Source organism: Tupaia chinensis, unplaced genomic scaffold (assembly GCF_000334495.1).
Source record: "Tupaia chinensis unplaced genomic scaffold, TupChi_1.0 Scaffold143823_1, whole genome shotgun sequence".
Lineage (NCBI taxonomy): Eukaryota > Metazoa > Chordata > Mammalia > Scandentia > Tupaiidae > Tupaia > Tupaia belangeri.
Window position 1 is genome coordinate 788,702 of NW_006203673.1, and position 12,094 is coordinate 800,795.

The 12,094-nt window shown below is 52.5% G+C and overlaps 1 protein-coding gene across 1 annotated transcript in view; it reads left to right on the forward strand.

The window, feature by feature from the left end:
• Window positions 1-11,153, forward strand: part of D2HGDH (D-2-hydroxyglutarate dehydrogenase) — a gene marked incomplete in the record, with an annotated part of 28,835 nt that extends 17,682 nt beyond the window's left edge. Inside the window, 2 exon segments of the mRNA XM_014582816.2 lie at window positions 2,245-2,410; window positions 10,226-11,153. Coding sequence (XP_014438302.2) covers window positions 2,245-2,410; window positions 10,226-10,485 — 426 coding nt within the window.
• Between the last annotated feature and the right edge of the window lie 941 nt (window positions 11,154-12,094).

Below are 12,094 nucleotides of genomic sequence, written 5' to 3' on the forward strand. Positions count from 1 at the left end.
GGCGGCAGTGGGGGGGGGGGGGACCAGCCAGGGGCAGCAGAGTGGGGCCCAGGCTGGTGGCCAGCTCTGGGGGAACCCATCTGCCACTTAGCAGGTGGGTGGGAGCTGTCTGGGCCTGGGGCTTCCTGAGGTCAAGGGACTCCTCGACTTCCTTTTTCTGAGCTGTGGTCAGCTCTGCCTGCAGTTCACCTTTGAGGCTACCGGAGTGTTTTGGGTGTGATGGGAACGATCTTGTCTGAACTTGCCAGCTCCTGTGGGGTGGCACCTGCGTTTCCTGGTGACTGAGGCAGCTCTTCAGTGTCCCTGCCTGTGGCAATGCTGCAGGGGCCCGCAGTACATCCAGGGCAGCGTGTGGCAGCCTTGCCTCCCATGGCTCTCCAGCCATCTGCTTCAGTGCATGCTAGGGGTGTTTCCAGTGGTGGACACCACAGGCAGGTTGCGTCGAGCGGCCTGCGCCCTGTGGTCACGTGGCGGCTGCCCTCCTGTCTTACAGAGTGGGTCCTGGACACTGGAGGGAGCACCACTGGGCTTGGGGCTTCTGCTTGGAGCTTGCCGGCCAGCATAGGCCCCCCTGCCTGGCTGGCAGAGGACCCCGCCCTCCAGACTCCTGCCCCAGCACCCCGGCTCCCACCTACAGTCCCAGTGCAGCCATTGTCATTGGTGACCGCTGGGGCTCACAGCCCAGCCAGCTGGCCGTGCAGGCTGTGCGGCATCTCTGGAGCCTGCCTCCTCCCAGAGTGCACGTGCAGGGCAGGGTGGGGCGGGCCGTTTCCTTGTCGGCTTCCACCTCCAGAAGCCCTCGGTTTCCTGGAAGGTCTGGAAGTGCTTTGCTGGGGTTCACAGGTTCCGACTTGGGGTGTTGGTAGGGACACTGCTCCCAGTCCCCCACATGACTCACACCTGCCTCCGGCCCCCTAGGGTGGCACGCCAGGTCCCGGTGACACTGTTTCTCTACCAGCCACTATCGCTCAGCTGATCTGTGGGCGTCCTGTGTCCACTCTGGGCTGACCACTGCACTCAGGCTGGAACACCAGGAAATGCCTCTGGAGGTGTGAAGGCCGGGGAGGGTGAAGCCAGGCAGAGAGGCATGGGAAGGCGTCCCAAAGAGGCAGTGACAAGGTGACGGGGACACATGGCCCAGAGCAGAGGTCTGCTGTACTCGAGAACATTCCAGAGAAGGCAGGACGGGGCAGAGGACAGGAGGCAGTCAGGCTGAGGGCAGGCCTTGTGCCTGCTGAGATGGGCAGACTGACCACGACTCTGGCACCAAGGCAGCGGGCTGCAGGCATCACCGGGCTGTTGAGGCAGTGGACTGGGCATGGCTCAGGCTTGGGACATGGAGGGAGCCCTTGGGCTGATTTGATGAAATGAGCTGAAAAGTTGGTGCAAGAACTGGGGATACTGGGACATGGGCTGGAGGGTCCGCGGTTGAGGGAGTGCTGGTCACTGCTGTTACTGGCTGGTGTCAGCGTAGTGTCTTGTGGGGATTTTTTTTTTTTGGAGAGGTTTTTGCTATAGGGCATGTGCACTCGCTAGAAAGAAAGAGACAGAGAGTGTGAAATCACCCCCCAGGGGGATGGCCACGCCACAACCCCTTCTCCTCCATTCTCCTCTCAGGATCTTGGGCATTTTTTGAGAGGTTTTTGCTATAGGGCATGTGCACTCGCTAGAAAGAAAGAGACAGAGAGTGTGAAATCACCCCCCAGGGGGATGGCCACGCCACAACCCCTTCTCCTCCATTCTCCTCTCAGGATCTTGGGCATGCATGCACATGTGCCCGGTGTGAGTTTAAGCCACCTGGTCCGGGACTCAAACTGTGGTCGACTACATGGGAGTCCAGCGACATAACCATTATGCCAACTGCTGGTCCCTGTCTTGTGAGGATTTAAGATAAGCAGTTGGAAGTTTCACATGGCATCTCGGTGGCTCTGGGTGTCTGGTGAGAAGGGCAGGCAGGCAGCCCACACAGAAGCCTGCCCTCCTCCAGCCTTGGTGGCCAGCAGCCCCGCCTGTCCCTCTGTCCCCTGCAGCGCTGCTCTCCCTGAGTGTGCCTGCCTCAGTCAAGGTGTGCCCGGGGCCCGTCCCTCCTCATGGGGGCTGCCCTGGCTCTGGCTGAGGGTCCTCGCGGTGCCTGGCATGGTCCTAGAGTGAGCCGGCCCCGTGGGGACTCTGTCCGTGTGGTACGGAGGGAGTGTAGCCCTTGCTGGGCCGGGGCTGACGGTGCTTCCTTGCTCTCCCCACCAGGTGCTGTGGGCACTGAGGGAGAGGATCTCGGAGGCGCTGGGCCGGGACGGCTATGTGTACAAGTATGACCTCTCCCTGCCTGTGGAGCGGCTCTACGACCTGGTGACCGACCTGCGCACCCGCCTGGGCCCGCGTGCCAAGCACGTGGTGGGCTATGGCCACCTGGGTGAGCCCCTGTGTCCTACCTCGCTGGCCTGCTCCTCCCCTGCTCTCCCAGGTGCCTGGGTGACTGGAAGAGCTAGGGATAGAGGAGGCCTCTGGTGGTTCTTTCTGGAACTCTCTGAAAGGCCGCCTGGTGAGTTGTACAGCTAAGCTCATGGCCCAGACCACGGATCTCCGGGAGCCTCTCCTGGGTATACCTCTCCTGGCTCCTTGGCCTTCCACGGGCCTGACAAGTGGCTGTTGCGGATCCCTTCCTTGGATCCAAGTGGCCGGGCCAGTTGCAGACTTTTCTTTGGAGAAAAGTCAACCTTTCGGTTTGAGTTAATTAAGAGGACAAGACTGCTCATCTGTGTAGTCCTTGGCAGCCTGTGGGACAGGTGTCTGAAGGTGCCATCAATGGGAGACGGGCAAGGAGTGGGGATGGAGTGTGGCCTTAGGGGCTGCTGACCGGAGCTTGGCTCCCGCATGGCCCTGTGGGGCTCTGGCTTGGGTCAGGGAGAGCCTTGGAGTGGCCTGTGGGATGGCGGTGCCGGGTGGGGTGGGGGTTGGGGTTGGTGCTGTGGACCAAGGGAAAGTGACCTTCCAGGAGCTCAGTGGTGCAGGGTGCCCACCCTCGTCCCATGATGCTCAGCTGCACCTGGCGTAGTCTCCTGGGCTCTGGAGACGTCCTGCAGGGCCCTGTGGATGTTTAGGAGGAAACATGGGAGAAGTGGCCCGACGAAGGTGGAGGGCTTCAGAACGCGGCACAGAAGCATAAACTGGAGGACAGAGGGGACCGGCTGCGTAAGACGTAGACACTTCTGTTCGTCATGACAGCTCACTGGGGATGTCGGCAGGCCAGCACAAGGCTGAAAACCGGGCTCAGGGAGACTGCGTAGGGCCTGGAGTTGGGCTGTGATGCGATGCGAGTGCACCTGACCCAGGAGACAGGACCCCAGAGGGACCAGCTGAGGACGCAATGGGGTTTTATCACCAGGGAGGAGGCTGTGGTGCCCTAGCCGCCATTCGAGACCCAAACTCTCATGCTGCAATGGTGACACTTCCTTTTTCTTTTTAGCCACAGGACATGTGTGCTTTCTGGAGAGACAGAGACAGGCAGAGAGAAAGTGAGAAATCGCCCCCTGGGGGGATGGCCATGCCACAGCTCTTCTCTTCTGTTCTCCTGGTATTTTGGGCACACATGTACATGCGCCCAGCATGTTTCAAGCAGCCGGATCTGGGACATGAACCAAATTTGACCACGTTGGAGTCCTATGCCTTAACCACCACACTACCCACTGGCCCCTATTTTTCTTGCTCTGGAAGAGGGATTTAAATTTTTTAACCTGTTTGCCACCATCTCTCCCTACTTCCTCCAGCTTTCCAGCCTCTAGGACTAGTTGCTGTGTTACTGTCTGCTTCTATGAGGTCAGCTTTTGAATTTCCATCTGTGAGTTAGAACAAAGCTTTTCCTCTCTGTGCCTGTGTTATTTCATAAACCTGACGTCCTCTAGGCTCATTCACTGTGCCACAGATACCAGGATTTTACTGGCTGAATAGTTTTCCATGACGTGTGCGTGCGTGTGTGTGTATGCATATATATTCCATGTTTTCTTTGCACGTTTCTGTCTGTTGATTCGCACTTAGCTTGATTTCATATTTTGTTTTTTGTGAAAGGCGCTGCATAAACACCAGGGTGCAGACTTCTCTATGACACACTGACTTTCTCCTGGGTCTGTACCTAGCAGCGAGGTTGTTGGATCATACAGCAGTTCTACACATAGTTTTTTAGGGAACCTCCATACTGTTTTATATAATGGCTGTACTAGTTTATGCTTCCCCTTGCAGTACACAAGGGTCCTCTTTTTCTGCATCTCACCTCACATTTACTATTGTTAGCTATTCTAACTGGGACGAGATGCTATCTCAGCATGGTTTTGGTTTGTATTTCCTGACTGGCATTGCTGAGCATTCTCATATAGTTGTTGGCCATTGATATTGAGAACTGTTTGTTCTGATTGTGTGCACATTTTAAAATTCTGAGTATTTATTTTTTGACTAATGAGTTGAGTGCCTGGTCCGTTTTGGTTATGTATCTCTTGTCGGATGTACAGTTCCCAAATGCCTTCTGCTCTGTAGGTTTTCTCTCCACTCTTTTGTTTTCTTTGCTGTGTAGAAACTTTTTAGTTTGACATAATCCCATTTGTCTAATTTTGCTTTTGTTTTCTGTACTTTTAAGATTTTACCCAAAAATTCTTTGCCTAGGCCAATGTCCTAGAGCATTGCCCTCATGTTTTTCCTGGTAATTTGGTGTTTTGGTAGGTATTGCATCGACTCTGTAGATCGCTTTTGGTGGTATAGGTATTTCAACAATATTGATTCTTCTAGTACATGAACATGGGAAGTCTTTCTGTGTGTGTGTGTGGGTGTGTGCACTCAATTTCTTGCATTAGTGTTTCATAATTTTTATTGTAGAGATCTTTCATCTCCTTGGTTAAATTTATTCCTAGGTATCTTACTAATTTTTTGGTAAATACTGTAAGTAAGATTTTTTTCTTTCGCTCTCTCTCTTTCTTTTCTTTTTAAAGAGAGATTTTTGCTGAGAGACAGAGAAGGAGAAAGCTAGAAATTACCCCCTGGGGAGATGGCCATGCCACAATCCCTTTTCCTCCATTCTCCTCTTGGGATCTTGGGCATGCATGCATGCACATGTGCCCAGCATGAGTTTTAAGCCACCAGGTCCGGGACTCGAACCAAGGTTGATTATGTGGGAGTCCAGCAGCATAACCATTATGCTATCTGCTAGTCCCTTTCTTTCTCTTTCCTTCTTTCCTTTCTTTGCCCCCCTCCCCATCCCAGCTAGTTTGTTATTGGTATATAAAAGTGCTAATGAGCTTTGCATATTGACTTTGTATCCTGTAACTTTACAGAACTTGTTTGTCAGCTCTAAACTTTTATTTTGGGGGGTTCTTTTTAGCCACAGGACATGTGTGCTTTCTGGAGAGACAGAAACAGGCAGAGAGAAAGTGAGAAATCGCCCCCTGGGGGGATGGCCATGCCACAGCTCTTCTCTTCTGTTCTCCTGGTATTTTGGGCACACATGTACATGCGCCCAGCATGTTTCAAGCAGCCGGATCTGGGACATGAACCAAATTTGACCACGTTGGAGTCCTATGCCTTAACCACCACACTACCCACTGGCCCCTATTTTTCTTGCTCTGGAAGAGGGATTTAAATTTTTTAACCTGTTTGCCACCATCTCTCCCTACTTCCTCCAGCTTTCCAGCCTCTAGGACTAGTTGCTGTGTTACTGTCTGCTTCTATGAGGTCAGCTTTTGAATTTCCATCTGTGAGTTAGAACAAAGCTTTTCCTCTCTGTGCCTGTGTTATTTCATAAACCTGACGTCCTCTAGGCTCATTCACTGTGCCACAGATACCAGGATTTTACTGGCTGAATAGTTTTCCATGACGTGTGCGTGCGTGTGTGTGTATGCATATATATTCCATGTTTTCTTTGCACGTTTCTGTCTGTTGATTCGCACTTAGCTTGATTTCATATTTTGTTTTTTGTGAAAGGCGCTGCATAAACACCAGGGTGCAGACTTCTCTATGACACACTGACTTTCTCCTGGGTCTGTACCTAGCAGCGAGGTTGTTGGATCATACAGCAGTTCTACACATAGTTTTTTAGGGAACCTCCATACTGTTTTATATAATGGCTGTACTAGTTTATGCTTCCCCTTGCAGTACACAAGGGTCCTCTTTTTCTGCATCTCACCTCACATTTACTATTGTTAGCTATTCTAACTGGGACGAGATGCTATCTCAGCATGGTTTTGGTTTGTATTTCCTGACTGGCATTGCTGAGCATTCTCATATAGTTGTTGGCCATTGATATTGAGAACTGTTTGTTCTGATTGTGTGCACATTTTAAAATTCTGAGTATTTATTTTTTGACTAATGAGTTGAGTGCCTGGTCCGTTTTGGTTATGTATCTCTTGTCGGATGTACAGTTCCCAAATGCCTTCTGCTCTGTAGGTTTTCTCTCCACTCTTTTGTTTTCTTTGCTGTGTAGAAACTTTTTAGTTTGACATAATCCCATTTGTCTAATTTTGCTTTTGTTTTCTGTACTTTTAAGATTTTACCCAAAAATTCTTTGCCTAGGCCAATGTCCTAGAGCATTGCCCTCATGTTTTTCCTGGTAATTTGGTGTTTTGGTAGGTATTGCATCGACTCTGTAGATCGCTTTTGGTGGTATAGGTATTTCAACAATATTGATTCTTCTAGTACATGAACATGGGAAGTCTTTCTGTGTGTGTGTGTGGGTGTGTGCACTCAATTTCTTGCATTAGTGTTTCATAATTTTTATTGTAGAGATCTTTCATCTCCTTGGTTAAATTTATTCCTAGGTATCTTACTAATTTTTTGGTAAATACTGTAAGTAAGATTTTTTTCTTTCGCTCTCTCTCTTTCTTTTCTTTTTAAAGAGAGATTTTTGCTGAGAGACAGAGAAGGAGAAAGCTAGAAATTACCCCCTGGGGAGATGGCCATGCCACAATCCCTTTTCCTCCATTCTCCTCTTGGGATCTTGGGCATGCATGCATGCACATGTGCCCAGCATGAGTTTTAAGCCACCAGGTCCGGGACTCGAACCAAGGTTGATTATGTGGGAGTCCAGCAGCATAACCATTATGCTATCTGCTAGTCCCTTTCTTTCTCTTTCCTTCTTTCCTTTCTTTGCCCCCCTCCCCATCCCAGCTAGTTTGTTATTGGTATATAAAAGTGCTAATGAGCTTTGCATATTGACTTTGTATCCTGTAACTTTACAGAACTTGTTTGTCAGCTCTAAACTTTTATTTTGGGGGGGGGTGAAGTATTTAGGTTTTTCTGTATTTGCAATCATGTCATCTGCAAATAGGGCGTTTTGATGGCCTCCTTTCCAGTTTGGGTACCTTTTATTGCTTTCTCTTACCTCATTGTACTGTTTATAAATGTGTTTATCAATTTCCAGACATAGACAGTTTTCTAGATATTTTAAGATAATTAATTTGTTATTAATTGCATTGTGGCCAGAGAGCTTGGTCTTTTTTTTTTTTTTTTTTTTTTGCATCAGCTTCATTAACGGCCCAGTTGTTGATCAAGTCAACTTTATAACTGGTCAACTTCTATAATTTTTTAATGAGCACTTGAAGAGGGTGTCTTTCTGTAGCTGATGGAGTCAGTGTCTGCATAGACCAGTCAGATGTGCAATGTGGTGTTCAGCTGTCAGTTACTGCGAGGATGTGCTAGAAATTCCCGCCTGACAACCAGCTGTTTCTCCATGCAGCTTCCTCAGTCTGAAGCTACAGCCTTAAGAGCATAGATTTGAGTTATCATTTCATTCTAGCAAATTGATCTCTTACCATAATAGGCTCAATTCCTTTTATCTCTAGAATTGTCTTTTGCCTTGAAGCCATTTTGTTATTATAGAACAACATTTTTACTTAGTATTTATTTGAGGTGCTACTTTTTACTTCCACTACTTTCAAACTTTTTCTATTTTTCTATTTATTCTTATAATGTGGATGTGTCTTTGGAGACAACATATAGGTTTCTTTTTCTTTTCCAGGTTTTTTTTTTTTTTTTCCTTCTATAGGGTACATGGACTTGCTGGAGAGAGAAAAGTGAGAAGTCAACCCACAGGAGTGTAGCCACACTGCAATCCTTTCTCTTCGATTCTACTCCTGGGGTTTCGTCATGTATGCACACTTGTCCTGTGTGTTTTCCAAGCCACCAGTTCTTTAGACTCAAACTGCTCATTCAGCCATTTGGGATCTAGACCTTAACTACCACATCACCTGCTGGCCTCTTCCTGTGTTTCTTTATTTCTTTTTAAAATCATTTTATTTTATTTGCTCATTTTATTTTAATTAACCAGAGAGAGAGACACAGAGAGAGAGGGAAAGTGAGAAAGCAAGCCACTAGGTCCAGGACTAGAACCGTGGTTGGCCATGTGGGAGTGTCCACTGACTTAACCACCATGCCCCCTGCTGGTCCCCCTCCTGTGTTTCTTATCTTTCTTTCCAGCTATCTGCCAGTTTGTTAATCCCTCTTTGTTATGGTAGCATGCAGTTAAACGTGTTGAGGTTTACACTCTATGATTGTATGTTCTTGTGGGAAGCTGCACACCAGCGAGTCTGCCGAGGTTTCTCAGAGAGCAAACAATTATGTCCCCCCGGGTCAGGACATGTTCTGGTTTTAGAAAGTTGATTTGGATATTTAGAAACTGTGCTGGTTGGTTTTTATGGTGGTCATTTTTTACATCTCCCCTTTTACACTTGCAAATGATTCTGGAAGTGGCAGTATTAAGGTCCATGTAGATCCAACTCTGCTGGCTCTTCCTCGTGGTGATTTGTTTGCTTGTGTGTACATAACTTTGGGCATGAGCTCTTATTCTTTGGCTTTTATCTGTAGGAATCATGCAAGGTCCTGCTCAGGCAGTTTGCTTCTGTAAGGAGTGAGGACTGAGTCTCTGGAACCTCGTTAGTCTGCATGTTCCTCATCAGTGCCTTTGGTGTCACCAAGGGCACCCGGGCAAATGTTTCAGTTTTCTGCGGAGGCAGTTCCTTCCACCAGGTCCCTCACCCTTACCCTGAGACGGTGTCAGTGGGTAGGGGCTGCCTCAGTGGGATGGAGTCCCTGTGTGCTCCCACCTGGTCCGAGGCCCTGGGGAAGCCTGTGCTCATGTGTGGAGGAAAAGTAATTTCCTCTCTACCTTTCGTAGTTCTTAGCCAGAAGGGACTGGTTACATAAGACTGGTCACAGAGGAGAGTGCAGATGGGCATGTGGGTGCTCACGTGCACATGGATGACGCCCACAAGTGGTGCTTCTCAGGGTGGCTTTGGATGGAAACTTTGCCATCAGCGTCAGTGGTCAGGCGAGAGGAGCTGAGAGCAGTGGGTGCAGTCAGGGCAGCTGTTGTGGGACGAGTCCGGCTGGGGCCGCATGCAGAGGTGGCTGGATGTGTGTCCAGGCTGGGGAGGGCCTGAGACATCCGTGGTGTGACCCATGCCGCCTGCCTTGTAAGCAGGTCTCGGGAAGGGTGGGGGCTCTCCAGGTGCCCTTGGCTCACAGCGGTGTCTGCAGCAGTGGGAGCAAGTCCGCTTTGCTCTGGCCCGAGGGCCCCACAGCATGCGGCTCCTCTTCCCCACATCTGCACGACCTCAGGTTCCCAGGAGCTGGCTTCCTGGGTGGGCCTGACCCCCTTCAAGGCAAGGGCCATGCTGACCTGGGCCTGTGGTTACGTCTAGGTGCTGAGTCCTAAAGCCCGGGCCCTCTCCCTGCACCCTCTCCCTGCACCGTGCTGGCCCCTCCTCTGTGCCAGTTCACCATCCGTTCCTCCTCTCCTCACCCCGCTAGGCCAGGGCCCACTGTCCTTGGGGGTCCAGTTTGCAGGGTCCCTGCCCCTGATGTGGGCTCACCTCATGCCTCTTGTCATGACTGGGTCTCCAGAGGGAACTGTGCGTGGGTTGTGGTCAGGGTGGTCTGACAGCTCCCAAAGGCCAGACCTGGGATGTCAGGGCGCTATGGGGGGAGTGGCCCTTGGGGCCCGGGGTGTGAACCTGGAGGTGTGTTAGGCCAGATGGTAGCTCTGGCAGGCTGGTGTGCTCCGGTGTGGTCACACAGGTGGTCACTGTGAAATGCGAGCCTCTGGGCTGGCCTCTAGGAAGTGTGCACTGGGGCAGCCCAAGGGTCAGGGCCGCCTGGAGACCAGCAGCCCCAGGGCAAGCATGAGGTGGGGTGCATGGCCGAGGGGTCTCAGGGCCCCTCCCCCAGCCTGACCCCATGTCCTTGTCCCCAGGCGATGGCAACCTGCACCTGAATGTGACCGCAGAGGCCTTCAGCGCCTCACTGCTGGGGGCCCTGGAACCCTACGTGTACGAGTGGACGGCTGCCCAGCGGGGCAGCGTTAGCGCGGAGCACGGCCTGGGCTTCAGGAAGAAGGACGCCTTGGGCTACAGCAAGCCGCCCGTAGCCGTGCAGCTCATGCAACAGCTCAAGGCCCTGCTGGACCCCCAGGGCATCTTGAACCCCTACAAGATGCTGCCCGGCCAGGCCTGAGCGCCTGCTCACTGTGGCTGTGGTCCAGGCTCATAGGATGCACTGGGCTTGCGGCCTCTGAGTGATGGGGCCGGTACAGTGTCCCGCTGCTTGGCTGGTTCTGTTGGGCCAGCACAGCACAGGGCCACCTGGTTTTGTCTGGTTCCACCAGCTCCTCTGCAGGTCAGGATGTGGGGCCTCCCGCTGGTTGGCCAGGTCTCATCTGTCCTCTGGTGGCTCCTAGAGCTCGGCCACAGCCCTTGGGAGGGGCCCTGGGCCTGTCTCTTGGCCCCCTCCCCGGCAGGGGCTGTGGCCATGCTGACAAGTTCCCCATGACCCTCCCAGAGTGACCCAGGCCCCGAGCTCCGTCCTCCCAGGGCCCTGACGAGGGCACCCGGTCCATTAGACTGTGAAGTTTCTGGACTGACCACTGGGTGTCCGAGGGCCAGAGTGACAGGAATGCTTCATTCCATTTCTAGAGGCCTGTCCAGTGCGGTTGTCATGCCATGCTCCATGTTCACCGAGCACACTAGCCTTGTTGCAGCCAGAGCCCCACCAATAGAGGGCATGCCATGGCCCCCCTTGGCCTGCATACCTGCCAGGGTGCCTTCTGGGTGCCGGAACATGGGCCAGAGGCTGGGCCATTTCTCTTCCTGCCTGTCAAGAGTTTTCAGTAAAATGTGAAGTGACCCTAAGCGTCTTGCTTCCATTACTAGAAAAACACTTTGTGTGAGCCGCTGCAACACGCCTGAGCGTTTATGCCCTCCCTGGACATCTGGGCCCTGGTGCCAGCCCCCATCCCTATCCCTGTCCACTACTGGGATGGACAGAGGTGATGCTCAGCCACTGGGCCTGTGCAGGGTGGGGTCTGTACCTGAACCCCGGTGTGTCAAGGCTCTGAGGCAGTTGCTCCCTGGTGCCCAAAGACACCTGCCCAGCCAGGGCCTTGGACTTTGGATTGCCGTGGATTGGCAGGGTGGGTGCTCCTGTGCCAGTGTCTTGCCCTTGCACGATTTGTGGACCTGGGCCTGGGGTCCATTTTCAGGCCCTCAAGCTGGCCCACAAGACCTGGCTCCCAGGCTGCTGCCTCTCCACTGTGGCCATGACTGGGTTCTGGGGACAGCCCTGCTCACCCAGGCAGGGTGGAGTCCAGGCCTCAGAGGGCCGCTGTCCCTGCTGCTGGGGGCTCGTGTGGAGCGGGCCCTGCTCCTGCTGTCCCTCTACTCATGACCCCTTCTCGTGAGTGAGGGCCAGGTTCTCCTGGGGTGGTGTCTGTTGGGGCCACACCAAGGTCGGGCAGGCAGGGCCAGCCCAGGCGCCAGGAGGAATCCCACTCTGGGAGCCATGGGTTTCCACACATCCGGAAAAACCTGTTAGAACCAGCAGGGAAACCCAGGACATCACCTTCTGAACCCACTGGTCAACGCAGACCAAAAGCCACCAGAATGTAGTCTCTGGGGACCACGCATCCACCTGACACTGTAGGCCGACATCTCCCAGTGGCCAGTGTCGGCATCCCTGCAGCGTGCGGGGTCCACAGAATTCAGAACCTCCCAGGCCGCGGTAGCTGACGGGCCTGCTTCGTACAAGGCCAGAACGAAGGCCAGGCCAGCCGGTGGCCGGCAGCCCC